The sequence below is a fragment of the Vanellus vanellus genome (assembly GCF_965231255.1).
Source record: "Vanellus vanellus genome assembly, chromosome: 1".
Taxonomy (NCBI): Eukaryota; Metazoa; Chordata; class Aves; order Charadriiformes; family Charadriidae; genus Vanellus; species Vanellus vanellus.
Genome location: NC_138905.1, coordinates 129,310,327 through 129,327,762, shown reverse-complemented (window position 1 = coordinate 129,327,762; position 17,436 = coordinate 129,310,327). Strand labels below are relative to the sequence as shown.

Below are 17,436 nucleotides of genomic sequence, written 5' to 3'. Positions count from 1 at the left end.
ATAATTGACTAATTGGTACTACTGGGATTCAGAAAGTGTCTCTTGTTTTAAATAAATTATGCATATATGTTAATTAGTTCTGATGGCATATTTCAATCTTAATAATTGCAGTAGTTCACCATTGACAAGTAAAAGGAAATCTGTGTGTCTCCGTCATGTGACTTAAACAGATATTTGTAACATTATAAAGGGAATTACTAAAAAAATTAAAGACTACACCTCATAGCCATTTAACAAACACTGCTCAGGCCGTGTACTGTCGCTAGAATTTTGGGGGGAAGGTAAGCCTTTAACTACTAGTGAGTCAAAAGAGACAGCCATTCTCAGTGTTAGAAATCGGTAAATAAGCAAATACTTAGCTACTCATGTTACGTTTCGGAATGAAAAATATCAGAACACATTGCAAAATCTACATCCTAGGCTGGTTTTCAACAGATATTTAAAAATGTTATTTAGAATTTTATACGGGTTTACATGGAAAACACTTTTGAAATTGATTTACCTGTGTTACCTTCTGGTAGAAAAAATGTTTTTGAAAGTTTTTAAATGCTAGCTACAGAATACATAAATCTGCAGAGTTGTTAACCATTTCTTGTATTCATCTTGTAATATCTTTCACAGCTGAAAAAATACATACAGCAATTATGCAGGAATTATATCATATTTAAGGAAGTATCTAGTTGACACTAGATTAAAATCTACATAGTCCTATATCCTTGTACTCACGATGTCCGTTTGTGACGGTCTTTACTGATTCTGTTAAACCAGCACTAGGTACTCAAATTTGCCTGCACAGCAGGAAATACCCAGAAGAATGGAAGGAATTTCAAACTCTTTTTTTACTCAAATTCGAATTTCAGAATTGGGTTTCTCAGGCAGCGGTAAGCTATAGAGAAGAAACAGTGTATATAGTGGCAGAACAAGCTTCTGCACAATATGCTGGAAGGCAGCCTTCCTGCGACCACACTTTGGTCAATGACAATTTATTTAATGGCTGATATATTAAGACTACAGAAGAGCCCTAATCTTACAGAGCATTTATTCATGAAGCTTTAGGGCTGTCCTGAATAATAATATGTGTAACTCTACTGACTGATCACCAAGGAACCAATTAATGTTAAATAAGGCATAGATATGTTAGAACACAGTCTATTGATGTTTAAATTGACTAACCATTGACTGTTAATTTGTGATGCTAACTTTCGGGATATTTATGCAAACTACATCTGTTAGCTCCTTGTTGAGATGATTTAGAAAATAATCTAAAAGTACCATTAAAGTACCGCATTAGTGATGAATGCTAACAGCTTCAAAGAGCAAGGTCCTAAACCTTAAACATTGACACCTTCCAGAAATGTTAAAAGGCATTACCTAATTATTTTGTATTTTTTTTTTCTTAATCTATATTTATAGAGATGCAATCATACAGAATAATGATAAGCTTTGTCACTTAGGCTAATTTTGTTACTCTAAGACATAGGTTTTTCTTTTTAAATAATGTGAATGAAATTGTTATCAATCCAGGCCAAGTTGCAGCAAAAGTTTTCATTCCTATGTTATGAGGTAAAGATGTCTAGTTTCGCTTTTAAACTAGAAAATGTAATTTCGATTACTTCTCTAAGGTTTATAAGAGATGATGAAAAATGGCAGAGAAAAACCTTTTCTGTAAAGTTCTTCACATACAAGACAGGATTTTTTAAATGCACTCTATTAAAATACTTTAGAATTGCAGTGATGATAGTGAATACTGTACAGAATTAATAAGGAGCTATGAGAGAAGACAAATATGCTTTAGAAGAACTCAAAATACTGAAGTAAACTGGTCAACTTTTATAAAAAAAGGCTATAGTTGGTCTTCACTTAAGTTACCACAACACTGTATGCATTCATTTTAGACACAGAGAAGGTAAAGTGCATTTTAAAATGCATCTATAACACGAGCCCTTCTTCAGCTGTATCAAAGAAAATATCCATCTTCAGTGTATTTGCCAGAGCTTTCTTACCTTAAATTACACATAAAACTAAAATCTTTGAAATACAGTTAAATTATTTGGAAGAGATTTTCAATTAGTAATTTTCAGGTTGACGGATAATAGAAAATGAGTGTAAACATTCAGCTGTTGTTCTCTTCCCAAAGATTCTCGTTCATCCGCAGTCAAAAAAGCCCAGTCTTTAGCTGTGCTGTGTAAAGCTATTTGTTTAAAAACCTGCCACTGTAAATGTCAGAAAAGTTAAATGGTGTCACAGGATCACCTCTGTGCTGTCCTGAAGAGACCCAAAGCACATAGGTGAAACAGATACTAATCCATCACTGTATAGTTCTTTTCTTTTGTCCGGTAGGTATTTTCCTATTTTGCTTTTCTAATGCCTTTTCTGTCTTTTATTCGTCCCCTCTGCCACTCATTGTAGGAATAATGAAGAATTAGCTTGCCCTTTCTTCTTGGCAACCATTACTTGCTTATTTACCCTGCGAAATACTTAAGCAAGGATGAGAGAAGAAAACCACTCAATTCCAATGCTGCTGGTTGCGAAAACTGTGGAAAGCAATGATCAAAACCAACGGTAGCACATTACCACTGAAGTATCCATGTTATTTAGATGCAGACAGTTAATTAGGACACCAAGTCCTGTGTTTACCTAAATGTGACAGATTTATTTCAATTAATTTTTTATTCATGATTTAGAAAATATCTTTATATATAAATATATTTTAATAGTTTTAAAAAAAGTTTAAATGAACATGAAAATTAAATGAATTAAATAGAGCTCCACAAGAATATATTACATGAAAATTGCAAGATGCCCTTAAAAGACTGAACTTAAACAAACCCTTGAATTTCAGATATGAACTTGATCAGTCCTTAATCTGGTTCCAGATGTTGATCACATACTCTCCCACCTGAAGTGATCATCCAGTTAGGAGACAGGTATTTTAAATTTCTGAACACTTTACAGAATCTTAAACAGAATAATGTCTTTTATTTGGAAAAAATGAAGCTCTTGACGTTTAGTTCATAATAAGTACTAAGAGTACTGGTATTTTATCCGTATTGCAGAAAACTATTGATCTGCTTGGACTAAATCACTTACCTTATAACAATGTTTTATATATATGTTTTGTATAGCTATTTTCCTTATTCATTCTTATTCAATACATAGTCTAATTGGTATGAAAAAGACAGTTTCTCCTGACGTTTATAATTTCATCAATTTTATTATTTTTCCCAGTATGGCCAAAATCCAGGCCCCGATATTTCAGTAGTAAAATGACCATAAATTTCAACAGAATATTTGTGTGTGTCACTAATGAAATTACTGAAATGACTTAGGTAAGCCTATTTTTTTAGTCTGAATATACATCAATAGGTACATAATTTTGACAGTTGCTAATCCATTACAAGGACAATATTTCTCTTATCCTAAAAATACTCTGGCTTACTATTTACAAAACACTTCTATAAAACAAGCATTAACTAAAGCTCATTTAGTGAAATATAATCAATATATCAGTAACTGATTTTGATCCTGATTTGAATCAAACTATCTGAATCTAGCTTTTTCTCTGTAACAGATAACTATTTTCATCATCCTGGAACAGTGGCATAGACTGTTGCAGAAAAACAGTAACTGGAAGATTTAGGTTTAGACTGTAGCAAAGGGGACTGATAATTTGTCTGAAACTACTGTGCGACTGCCAAGGCTTAACGATTTTAGATTCTGCCGAGATAATCTAGAAATTAATGACCCTAGACCTCTCTAATGTTATCATTTTTACTGAAAGGATTTAAAAAAAAAAGCAAAACAACCACCATGTAATTTTAATATGTAAAAATTGCATACTGCTCTAGGATTAAACTTTAATAGCATGTTTTTTGAAGAGTATCTTAAGCTTCCATGAACTTCAGTGGGATTTATTGGTTAATCATAATTTTAAAACATGATGGTAAAATATTCCACTCTTTAATAAGTTATTCAGATTTCACAACTGAAGTTACTACTGACTGATTTTAAATGGAAATTTTTAGCAGAAGTGAAATAGAATGCTAAACTTCTTAATGCAGGAATCTGAAATCTGCTTGGGCAAAAACCTGAATTTTCTGAGCAGTTTATTTTGCCACATATGAATAAAGATACCAGGAGCAAGAAGACATGTATAAGATACAGGAACTCAAAAAACTTTTTCCCACTCAGTGTTATTTTAGGTTTTGTGCAGTTGTATTTATTTATGTGTGTACCATGTTTAATCTATTATTGCAATAAACCCACCTTCTTCCGTATAGAATACGACACATTACTCTCTGACAATTTTCACGTAAAGAGGTGACCACTATACCAAATTGAATAATGTCTCAAAATTGGCAGTAAACAGAATATATAATGTTCGAGGTAATAGAACTACATCATACCTTATTATCAAAAGTGGTAACAGAAAATTCCTTTTTATGTATATATACACCCATATATATTTGTCAAGTAGCTGCTGGATATTTACTGCTACGTATTTGTGAGACAATTAGGAGTTTATGAGAATCTACCATAGAATCATATAATGGTTTGGGTTGGAAGGGACATTTAAAGGTCATCTAGTCCAGCCCCCCTGCAATGAGCAGGGACAGCTTCAATTAGATCAGGTTGCTCAGAGCCCCGTCCAACCTGGCCTCGAATGCTTCCAGGGATGGGGCATCTACCACCTCTCTGGGCAACCTGTCCCAGTGTTTCACCACCCTCATTGTAAAAAATTTCTTCCTTATATCTCATCTAAATGTACCCTCTTTTAGTATAAAACCCTTACCCTTAGTCTTATTACAACAGGCCCTGCTAAAAAGTTTGTCCCCATCTTTCCCGTAGGCCCCCTTTGAGTACTGAAAGGTCAGAATAAGGTCTCCCTTCCCTTCTCTTCTCCAGGCTGAACAATCCCAACTCTCTCACAGTGCTGCCATGCTAGACAGAATCAATTCTTGTATGGTTACGGTTCCTATATACTTCTGCCAGGTCCTCCCAACAAATATTAGGGAAAAGTAAAATCCAGGGGAGCGTGATCATTCTGATTTCACACTGATATCAGAAATATATCAGCTCAAACAAAGGTAAGAAATACAAATCTGTCATTAAGCCACATAATTAAAGGTCTTCTTCAATGCAGTCTTTCTCTGTTTATTCAATGAACCATAATAACTTGCAAGATATACAGTACAACTAAATCCTCATTGATTTATAATAACAACTTGCAATTTTTAAAGTCTGTTATTGAATACATGATCAATAATAAATAAAAAAATGGATCAGTTTTCTATTTCTTTTGCTTTAAAAATAAATTCATTTTTGTATTTTTATTATATGGTTTTATTCAGTTGATGGTCAACACAGAAAATCTCCGTGAAAGTTATTATTGCTGGTATATGCAATATATTGAATTAAATAGCTTGACTTTTCATTTTTCTTTTGTATTTTAAAGTCTTGCACAAACAATTAATTAATCCTCACAACATCCCTGTGAGGTAGGTACTTAGGCTGTATTAAAAAAGAAAAAAAGTACTCAAGAGAAATTCACTTTATTTTACTGATTCAGCAAAACCAAACCAGTAACAAGGCAGATGTACTTCTCACTCTGACCTGAGCCATGAAATATACTGCCTGTCACCAGTTTCAGTAGCTTCTGTAAAAATTCTAAAATATTTCATATGACTATCACCTTGGTCATTGTCAAGAGAGCAAGATATTTTTAATAAGAGATGAGAAGGATACAGTAATTATCCTGCACACACATAAATTTCATTGAATAATGACCTCATACCCCAGATAAATACTAACAAGTAGCCTTCTTGCATGAAATATTTGAGAATATTTAAAAATTTAACCATTACAAGGATAGAAATATATTACATAAATAATATCTTTTAACAATAAAAATGCACCTAATGGTTACATGGCTTTAAAAGGTCTGTGACCAATCCAAAAGCACATATGTTGATGTATCTACCTTACGTATTTTAAAGAAAAATATACTAGTATGTAGTTTTATTGATTTGCTAGTAAAATTTTATAATGGATATACTCATCATCTGTCATGGTAGGTGGTGGGTGACATAAAAAGCACATTGACAGCAGAATGTTTTTATATAAATTGCATGCACGTTCCTATTTCTTACTTGCTTATCAAGGGAACAAATATATTCATTATCAAAAAAAGACTCATTTACAAGACAAAGTGAAGCCTGCTCTAGCTCCATGCCAATATAAATGATTTGCAACTGATTACATCCATCAAGTTTAATATAAACCATAGGAATCTGAAAAGAGTAATCAGATGGAACAAGATTTAATAACATACAAATCGAAGTTAATGTTTCTCTGATTGTCTCCATTAACTGCATAGCTATCCTGATTATTATTTTTATATATACATTATGTAACTTAATAGTAGAAAAATTAAAAACATACAATACACTCAGTACATTAAAGAGAGGACTGTATTGACCAAAAGGCGATACGCTATTGCTGATTTTTGGAACTTGTTTTTTTCTTTTTTAAAACATAGTCAACCATATACCAATTAGAAGTAACACTTCATGTATTTAAATTTTCATTATCCTATCAGTATGCCCCCTCTGCAATCTACATGCATTTCAAAATATATAAATCGGATTATATTTTGTTGAAACACCCCTTTACCACTAGCATTTTTAAGATTACAGAAGAGCCCGTAATGCAACAACTTCCCTGAGAACAAATCTTATCTTTCTTCAGATAAAATCAGAAGCCCAGAAGGCAATGAGCAGCGTAATAGCAATGGCAAGGAAAAAATGCCATGCACCTGCAAAAGCAACCTCTGGTAACCTTCAAAATGGGTAACACCCAATACGTATTTTGATCATAAACCTGGAATAGTGACAGTTTATTTCCCTTTTATTTATCCAGTTATCGCAGCATGTATAATCCAGTAAGAATAGTTATATTTTCTATACAACTAAACAACTCAAAATCAGAAGGCATCAAGTTGGTTCACAAAATTATCTTTTCATTCTGTCAAATTTAAAAGTACACTTTCTTGCAAAAATTCCTTTGAGAATTAAAGCATTTGAAGAAGAGGCCATGTAGATAAAGTGTCATAAGAACTTTTATTAATCTCTTCCTAAAGTGACTGTAAGATGTTATGGACAAATAAAAAAAACAATTAAAATTGGCGTGGGATGGGTAGTTTGAGAAAGACACTTTTTCTGTTTTACACGTTCACTGAACAAAATATAGGTATGGCAAACTGACAGTTTTAAACTGGAAAATGTTATGGAAAAATAATGAGGCAACAGAAATAAACATGAAGTTTTCATTGCTGAGTTTTTTTGTAATTGACTGATTTAACTTAAGGGCAATTTTAAGACCAAGGCAGAGAACTATTGTGTTAGAATATAAAGATTCCCCCACTTGCAGACAATAGGGTTTTTCTTATTAATATCTGAAGAGTTGACACTGACCCTGAAGCTTTCATTGTTAGTAGGATGCTGTTAGTAGTAGCAGTTGCAAACATATGGGTTTGCCCGAAACAACTCACAATTTGTGCATAGTTGAGTCTTCGAAACTGAGCAAATTTGCTCTCAAAATCTCGCCAGCGCTTGCTGAGCTGTATCAGGGTTGGCTCCACTGCTTTTGCAGCCCCATCCTTAGACAGGCGTTCAGCCTGCCTGTGCACCGCATTCAGATCTTCCTTCTTCTTCTCCAATTCTCCATCAATCTCCTAGTGAGCAAAACCAATACAGGGCCCAGGACAGTTAGCTAACTAGATCAATCAACTTCAAATTAGCAAAATACTTCTGTCAGAAATTCCATTTCCATTTTATTGTCTTAATTAAAATTTACAGCTTTTCATGTCGTATTTTACGTTTAAACAAAACAAAAATAACTGAAATAATTGAAGAACCTTCTTGGAGACTGGCTGTAGTGATACTACCAGCTTGTACACACTGAAAACTACTTAGCAAAGGCCAACAGTTTCCAATTCCAGATTCTTGCTAGTACACTGTGATGGGCAATTGGAGAAATTCTTTTCTCAATAAGGGTCAGCATATTCAAGACAAATAGTGTTTGGACAGCTTACAAATGTATTATTTGACTCTCCTGTTTTACTCTGTGGGAAACTCAACAGAGAATGAAGCAAAGAAAGACGATGCAAAACAAACTAGGAAAACCTTTGACAGTATGTAAATAAATCTATAGAGTTTGACAGTGACATATGAGTATGTTCTGATGAAAATGAATGTGCTAACATGAGATAGAGGTCATCCATATATCGGTAAGTCATTTGTTCATCTGGAACAAAGATACATAAAATCAATTACAATTTTTACTAGAAAACATTTTATGCTTCTTAATACATTGCAGACTTTCCATATTATCAACAAAAAAAAAATTAGTTTCAAATTATTCATATAACATTCTGTGTAACAAACAAATACAAGATATAGTACAACAAAAAATATCAGTCTGAACACAGATAATTAGGGTTTTTTTTACTATAAATAGAAATAAAGAACTGAACTGATAATTTTCTGTATCTATTGGAATATTTGTTGCATTTGCTGTCTGTTAAATTGATAAACTATCACTCAAAACGGTCTACCATTGCCATCCCCAAACAACATTACCTTTAGTTTCTGCTCATCTTTGTGGTCTGGTAGACTGGCTAACTTTTTCTCAATGTCATCCAGCCATGTCATTAGGTCATCAGCCTGCCTCTTGTACTGATACCATTGATGAGAAATCTCTAAAGCCTTTTTTCTTCTTTGAGATCTCAAGTCCTGTTCACAGTGCAGACATTATTAGAATATAAATTAAAGGCTTATAAAATATGAATTGGCATGTGTGCACACTGAAGGGAAAAAACTGCACAAGGCCACTATTTTTTTTAATTAAATGTTGATATTTAGACCAAGTATATGAATATCTCAACACAGCATATTTTCTTCAGTTTAACAACATATAAGTGACTGAACACAACATATTTGCATCAGTTTAACAAATTATTTTTTCTTTTAAAGGAGGTTACCTAATTCAGGGTTGTTCACATGTTGAATAAACCACCGAGACAGTCACCGAGTTAAGATTCTTACATAAATGTCATTATTTTCTATAAAACACTTCTGCTCAGAATACTTACTGGACAGATGGAAACGCAGCCCACTTAGTATCAAGCCATAAGTGGGCTTCCTGTGTTTTGTGGTCTCCTGTGAAATTCTAGCCTGCATGTAAACTCTGTAGCTATTCAAGAGAAAATCATTTGAATGCAGAAATGTATGCAAAGACAGGTTTCCTTTTTCTAAATTAAATACAATTTACACAATAAATGTCTTGTGTTTACGACTCAGCTGTAAGAAAGTATTAAAACTTCTCTTTAACAAGAAGGTAAAAAATATTTTATTTCATATAAATATTATTAAATATACTCCACTTGCATTTGCTTTAATTACTTAACTTGGCTTTTACAGAATTCAGAAAATATTTTCATTACTGTAACTTCTTATTAAGAAGTAAATTAAAAAATTACTGGTACATTTTATACAAAAATACTCAGATGAATTTGCCTCAATCATTCTTGAATTTTATTTGACAAGGCTGAATGCCCTAACTGCGTCACCCAAAGGAAAATCAATCCCTCTGTTCCATAAAAACAGCCGGTAAGGATCTGGTCGATAGTATAGTTCTAGAAATACTTTTCTTGTTTCTCCTCCATAAAAGTTACGAATTACTGCCATTTAACTTGGAACAGTCAAAGACAAACATAATAGATTTTAAGTTTCTTCTAAATGCAGACAAAACAATGGTATATTCCAGATAGTCTTTTACTGAATTCAAACAGATCCGCAAAACTGTAGGAGTTAGAATGAAATCCACGGGAAAGGAAAGATGCTACTTAAAAATAAGTAATAATAAAATGTAATCATGCCATGTTCCCCAATCCAGGAACAACTTAATCAAAATTTTCAAAAGAAAGAAAAATTCTGCTTGCCAATAAAATGAGAAATTCTCCTATAGTAGCCAGAGCTTACAGTAGGTGGTCAAGGTGACTTCCCAACTATAAGATTCTTTCTTTCCTCACTTTTTTTTTTTTCCTCTGTAAAAACGACACTCCCAGTTACAACTATTAGCTTGTCCAAATAGATCTCACTGCGGATGTTTCTAGGAACAGTATCATACAGCTATACCTCCAGAAGTGTGGTAATACAGAATTTTGATATGTGACTTTGCTTTTTAGCCTCTTAGCTGCTAGGTCTATTGGTATTACCACCTACCCGATTCTAAAGATGCTGGAGCCACTTTTCCCACCGAAAAACATAGCATATAAATCTTTTACTAAAGGATAAAACAACTTATTCATTGCCAGAAGTACGTTATACAACTGAAAATATAGGTTTGTGAGAACTGATCTAACTAAGGACTTGACTGCTGTTGGAGAAACGTAAAACATGCATAATGTGTAAAAAAAGGAATTATTATCAAAGAAATCATTGTTGTCCAACTGGCAATCACACGGGTGCAACACTGAGGACAAAACATTACTTGTTAAGCTGGAGATTTAAAATGTCTTTTCCAAAGCATCAAGAGACGTATATAAGAAAATACAGGGTTATAGCCAAATAGCTTTAAATTACTCATCTTTACATAGTAATGAAGATTCATTTAACAGAACAATGCACTGAAATAAACAAAAAAATGGATTTAGTAGCATGTGCTTATAATTGTAGCTCCTATACCTTGAGAGCATTATGTTTAGTCTGCAACATCTGTTGTTTTATCTTTATTTCCTCCCGTTTTCCCTCATCTGTGATTCTCTTTTGAAGCGTGTCGCCCCTTTGCAGCAATTCTTCCACTGTGCTCTCATCGTCTTCACTCTGATTTTAAAAAAATAACAAGTATAATAAGCATTCTAATCTAATTATTAGTCAAGTAGTAGGAGACACAGACATATAAAACTACACTTCCTCTGCCAAGGTAACTATCTAACAGCCACTTGCAGTTCTACACTGAAGACCAAATAACTTTTACTTGCTTTCTACAATACACGTAGACACTTGAGGGGTACAAGTAAAACAGCACTTGAAAACCTACAGATGTTTGATATTAGATTTCATGCAGCATCCAGGATAAGAGGATGAAAATATTGAAGGCAAAAAGGCCACAAAATATATTTCACTTTAAAACAAGAAGAATAGATATATCTAAAATATTCTAAATCACTGTCAGTACTCACTGGAATCGCTAGTATACTAGGAGACCATGTAATTCCTGACCATTTTATGTATCATCACAATGCAAAACAGCTATTCTGGCAGGGAAAACGATACCGCTAAGTGCTTTTCACATAGAAGTTGAATCTACGCCACAGCTTCTGGGAGCGTTATCTCTTGAACCACACTAAACATTTTATGTAAAGAAAGGGAACACAATATGCTCAAGTAGTGAAAACTGCCCTGTCAAACTTGATTCACTCAGAATTTAGCACTGCAGTGGTAATTTACATACTGCCTTAAATTTTACTTTTCCTGCATAAAAAAAAAAGAAAAAAGAAAAAAAGTCCTGCAAAGATTCTTTTCAGCTCTCGTATAAAATAGTTATCTTTGAAGAATTCCTTAAAAGGAAAAAAAATATTGACTCTTTACATTGCTTGTAAAGAAACAGATATTTGATCATGCTGAGGAGTCATAAAGAGAGGGTCCTAAAGACAAATCTTTTATTTCCCAGCCAAGAAATGTCCCCCCTCTGAAAACCGCTCTGGAGAAAACCCACCACAGTGCAACAGTAGAAAAGCACAGCAGTATTTTACTCCTCTCTTTTTTATTCCCCCCTTCCCCAAATACGCATAAATGGTTTTACTACTTGCAAAGAGCAAACATGAGCAATAAAGATTACTGCAGCCACAAAACTATTTACAATAAATGGTATCGTTTAAGAGCTGGCTGGAAAGTGACATTTCTTTCAATGATCATTGCCTAGCATTTGTTTTTACTGAATGTCATCTTTTACTATATTGTCCATTTAGATACATCCTTGGTCCTTACACTGCTACAGAGATTTTAATATTAATTTCCTATTCTGTAATATCACTGATACTAGTATAGGACCCACAGAAAATATTCCTGTTTTGCTTAGTGTTTTCACAAGGGTAAAAAAATGTTTTTCTTATAAACTAACAATTAACTTATCACTAAAACTTTTAGTTTATGCTAACTGGAGACATATGATTTTATAATACATTAGCACAGTAAAATTTTGTCCAAGTCATATCTAAAGTTCCTAACACAAATATGGAAGTTTTTACTTTTCAGTCGCTTTTTTTTATCTCCCTGCCTACTTCACTCAGACTTCCATTTCATACTCACCATATCTTTATTGAAGTCCTCCTCTTTCAGATTCACTCCCTGCTGAATTTCAACCTCCAGTGGTTCAAGCATTTTTTGTATATCAAAGTCAAATTGCTCCAATTCCTTCAAAGGAATGAAGGGCTGAAATGGGAGAAATACAAAGATTATTTATTTAAATCACATACTTAATAGTTTTATCAAAAACATAAATGAAAAGAGACATTTGTTCTACCCCCTATTGCTAAAACAATGGTAGACTTTCCATCGTGTGGAAAAATATCTACACCATACAGCTCAAAGTACCCAAAGATACAAGTAGAGTCAGGTATTTAACAGTATTGTATAATTTCCATATAGGAAAAAATAAGAATTCTATGGTGAGTGAAATTTTTAAAAAAACATATTCTCACATTTATGTGTAAGAACAGGTTCAGATAAACAGTGTAACATAATGATTTGTCTAAAAAATTAGATGTTGACACTACTTGGCTAAATCTGGTTTGTCAGAAATTACTCACACAGCAACAAGCAATCCATTCAAAAAGAAACCAAACCACCTACTCTACTACAACCAATTGAGAAAAAAATCATGATAACTTGGTTCAGTATTTTGAAATCATTGCTCTCACAAAGAATAGCAAAAATATCAGGTGAATTATAGGAAACAAAAGATAGATAATCTTTGTATAAGATATTTCCCTAGCAATATTTTGTAACATATTAAAAAAAAAAATCAACAAAACTTCACTAAAAGAGCTTGTGTTTCAAAAAAGCCTCAACAAAAATACAAGATCAAAAACTCCCCAACCAAACAAAATAGACAATCAATCCAAAATCAAATCAGTATAATTATGGTTCTTTAGCTTAGTGTTGAGTTTTAAACTCTAAAACAAGTGCTACTTATTAACAACAATACATTGCCCTTTATCTATCTGATACCCCAGCGCCTGTGCATAGTTTATGTACAATATGCAGTATATTTATTAAGTGCATTGCAAAGGACCAACAAAAAGAGCTTTCTTCCTTCAAAGCCTTAAATGCAAGAATAAGCAGCAAATTCTTGATAATTCTTGCAGAAAATTTAGATTTAAAGGTAACATGCTTTATGGAGTTTTTGGAACTCTTGGATGCACAACTGTCTTCTTGCTAAAGACATAAGCATATTATATTCTAATGAGTTCTCTTTCACTCTTCTCTCTAGTTCAATTGGTATTTATTTTAAAGCAAAAGTTTGTAGTGAAAATGGTAGCAATCAAAGTTAATCAGTTAAAATAAGAGAGACCGGACGTCAACTGTAATCTGTTCTCAGCTGTTACAAAGATCACCTGGGAGAATTAGGGTAAAAATAACTTAATTGTATCTGGTTGATTGTTTTAATGATGATATTGATAGAGAATAATACTGTGCTCGCAAATTTTCATCAAGAAGCTCAGCAAGCACTTCAGCTGAGGTAGAAATAACAGCAAACTACAGAGTAATTTCTTCTTAAATGCTCTGAAGGATATCTTCAAAAGTACTTAAATCTCACTAAAAGACAAGTAAACTAATAAGACTGGAATATAAAATTACTAATCTCTAATAAAAACAATATCAAAATGGAAAATGGAAGCAAAAATACTAATTGAAATCAATAATTGCATGAGATTCAAAGACGACTTGAAAATGTTACATCTCATTTTAGCACACTATGATCATTTTGTTAATTCAGGGCACAACTACCATTTACTGACTTCACAGGTCATTTCTTATTTCCTACACTGTTGCACTGATAATTGCTGTATTTGAAAAAATATAGCTAATCTGAAAACAGATGAGAATTGATTGAAAATACATTATGAAAGCTTACTATCCTCTTGAATTGATTTTTAATCTACTAGTCACTAAGTGAATAGTTTTACCTGAGTATGGAAAAAAAAACAAAACACTTAGGAAGCAAAATATCACCCCCTAAGAGCAATAATTTTTCAGCCCATGAAGCTAACTTGCACTAAGGGAAGTGCAGTTACCTACGTTATACAGGTGGAAAAAATGAGGCACGCAGCAATTGAATCCTTTATCCAAATGCATACAACATGTCAGTAGAACCACCAAGAATTCGGACAAGCTTCTGCCTCTCTCTTATGCAATACCTATTACTATAGATATCCTTTGTGAATCATACCCCTAGCTCTCCATTCCCCAAAGTCATGGAAAAGGTCCCCTAAATTCTAATTTATCATTAAAATCATGTGCTGTAGTAATCCCTCTCATCTTGATAGGTACATAGTGTATAATGCATAGCGAGTTGCTGCCATTCTGGCTCATCTTGCCTGTACAATCATAAACGGGAGAACACTCGAGAGACAAGGTTACTAGGTGGAAGATGTTTTCAGGCTGTGTTCTGAAGACATTTCACCTTGATAAGCATCATTTACCTCTTCTTTGAGTGCACCCACAACATGCAATGCAACTAGTTATCCCCTGATAAACCATCTACAGGCAGTCGCGCTGTTCCCTAAGACAAGAAATAATTTCATACAACCCTATCAAAGGGTGCCTCAGCCCTGTATGCTTACAGTGCTGTGGAAATGCAAGGTAAAACTGAGAAGAAAATCCAGGCTGCAGGTAGCAGATATTCAGAATGAAAATGTCACCCAACGGAGTTGTTTGGGCTTTGTGCCAAGATGTTCTCTGTCTGCAGTTTGTACCTCTGTAAGAAGCAAGTGAGGAACACTACACTGGAATGGCTGAAGTACTATTGACGGGCAACAGGAAAAAAAAAAAACAAAACATGAGCTTTATTCATAGGACATATTCTTTCCTGTTCCAGAAATGAAACCTGAATAAACTCAAATATCCACAAAGAATGTGCTGGTTAAACAGGGTACTGAGCCCTGCATAAACCCCAAACAACTCAGGAAAACCATGTCTCTTTGCTTAGGCTTTTTGCAAAGCTTATTTGCTGCTCTGCCACTGATCCTCTGTCCATTCATTTCCAGTGCTGTTACACTAGCCAGCAAACAGCTTAAGATCAAGATCCATGCATTCCCGTTATCCTACATACCAACCTGCACGGCTGCCTGCTTTAACCTGCCAGAAGAGCTCTCCGCAATAAAGGTAGCAAATAAAATGGAGAAAAGAGGTGGCTTACGTCCTCCCTCATTTCAATTCAGAAGTCACAACTAAAAATTACCTAACTGATATTGAACTCAGATTCAGTAGTCAAACCAGTTGTACAGAGGAGTAGCTGAAGTATAACTGATACAATCTGTGTGTGTGTGATACATCTCTCTATATATATCTCAAACCTTGGTAAGTCACAGCATCATCGGAAAAATCTAGGTGCACCGAATGAAAAATTAACCCTCAAAAGACAATCTATATGCAAAAAAAAAGGCTACTCATACTTTGAGAATATTAAGAATCTTACTGATTACCAGATACTGCTCATTCTTTATAAGTTAATGAAGTAATCATTGTTACTTTCACATAAGGTCAGCGAATACTTCTAATTGTGAAACAGTGAAAAAAGATCTTAATGTCAAAAATCCCACACTTTTAAAAGAATATTCTTAGGATCCACTTTTTTTTTTTCCTTTAAAAGCTTAGTTTGGGGGGAAACTGCAGCCTGCTATATAGTTGTAATTGTGCACCTTACATAAATACCGTTCTGTATTCATCTCCGTATGGAAGCAAGTCCTCCTACCTTTCCGCTCTTAATTCTTTGCGATATAGCTGCAAATCGCTGGTTGAGCTCTGACAGTTTAGGCTCTACCACTTTCCTGCAGTGATCTCCACGGTTTGTCATCAAGTTTACCGCCTGGTCACGCACAGAGTCCACCTTTGGATGCATATCATTCAGCTCAGCCTTTAAGCGCTACAGTCCGTGAGCAAGAGACAGGGCTTGAAGTTAGTAATAAATGCAAAGAGAGAGAAAGAGAGAGAGAGAGAGAGTGTGCAAAGGAATAGGGAGCAAAACCACAAAGCAAATTCAGATAATTATGCATGAGTGTGTAAATCCAGTAGAGATACATTAGAGAACATTCCCAGTCATATCCCTCAAATTTATAACAGGAATGTATCTACATGTCTGTTTTAATATCTCCTAGAGGAAATTGACGGTGAACATAATTTCTAGGCAGGTTCTTATCTGCAGTAATACAATCCTCAGCATATTTCAGGATATGCTAAATTATTTTATGCTCCTAAAGCTAAGAAGAGCTGCTAATTCATGTATTATGGAACTGGATGTATAGTTGTTGCTTTCATTACTGTCCATGCCCATAGTTGAGGTGGGGAAAAATGACCAGATGAAAACCAGTGAGATTTTTTTTTTCTATAAATCTATCACAAGTTACAAAAAACTGAGGGCAAATACCTTCTTTCTCAGCAGCAGTAATCTAATGGTGGAACCCAGTACAAGCAGAGGCCGAAAAAGATAGCCAGGCATTCAGGAATCATAAACACATTAAGAATTACATTTCACCGTCTGTGTGAAATGCTTTGTGCAATACAAATATATATACCTGTATTGATGGTAAAGATAATTGTACTTTGTACCTGATGGTGGCAAAATTGCTCATTCAACTACAAAAATCTGTCCTGCAATCCTACTGAGATCAATGAGGCACTGATTTATGCTCTGCCTTGGAATTTGTAGTCTTGCTTTAGTAAATGGTATCATTACGTTAGTGTCAGCAATACAATTCTGATTTTGATTTGCAAACTGTTCCTCAGATAGTATGTTCTGACCATGGAGTTCAATACAAAGTAAAACTTCACACCAATTTCAGAAAAAAAAAAAAAATCTATATAGATAATAATTTGAAGTCGTTTAATCTTAACAAAGAAGGTATTTTCAATGAGATACTTCAAAAATTAAAAATTCACATCTATCCTGCAAGTTAAGTTTTCATCAGTTGGTCAAATGATGCAATGAGCTAAATAAAACCTTCCGATCAATACACTACCCCTTTATTATACAGCTAGTTCACCATATAATATTCTTGTCCGTGGTGTTGGACTGGCATCAACGCAAACAGTGTTTATAGAATTAAAACAATCATAAGACAGAGATATCAAATGCAGATAACAGATATCAGAA

General features: G+C 33.9%; 1 protein-coding gene across 2 annotated transcripts in view; it reads right to left on the bottom strand.

Moving 5' to 3' along the window:
- The window catches only part of DMD (dystrophin), a gene marked incomplete at both ends in the record, with an annotated part of 1,177,430 nt that overhangs the window by 685,479 nt on the left and 474,515 nt on the right, over positions 1-17,436 (bottom strand). For both annotated transcript variants that reach the window (XM_082480534.1, XM_082480533.1), the window contains 5 exons: positions 7,550-7,732; positions 8,640-8,792; positions 10,746-10,883; positions 12,372-12,494; positions 16,039-16,209. In XM_082480534.1, coding sequence (XP_082336660.1) covers positions 7,550-7,732; positions 8,640-8,792; positions 10,746-10,883; positions 12,372-12,494; positions 16,039-16,209 — 768 coding nt within the window. The remainder of the gene's footprint in view (positions 1-7,549; positions 7,733-8,639; positions 8,793-10,745; positions 10,884-12,371; positions 12,495-16,038; positions 16,210-17,436) is intronic.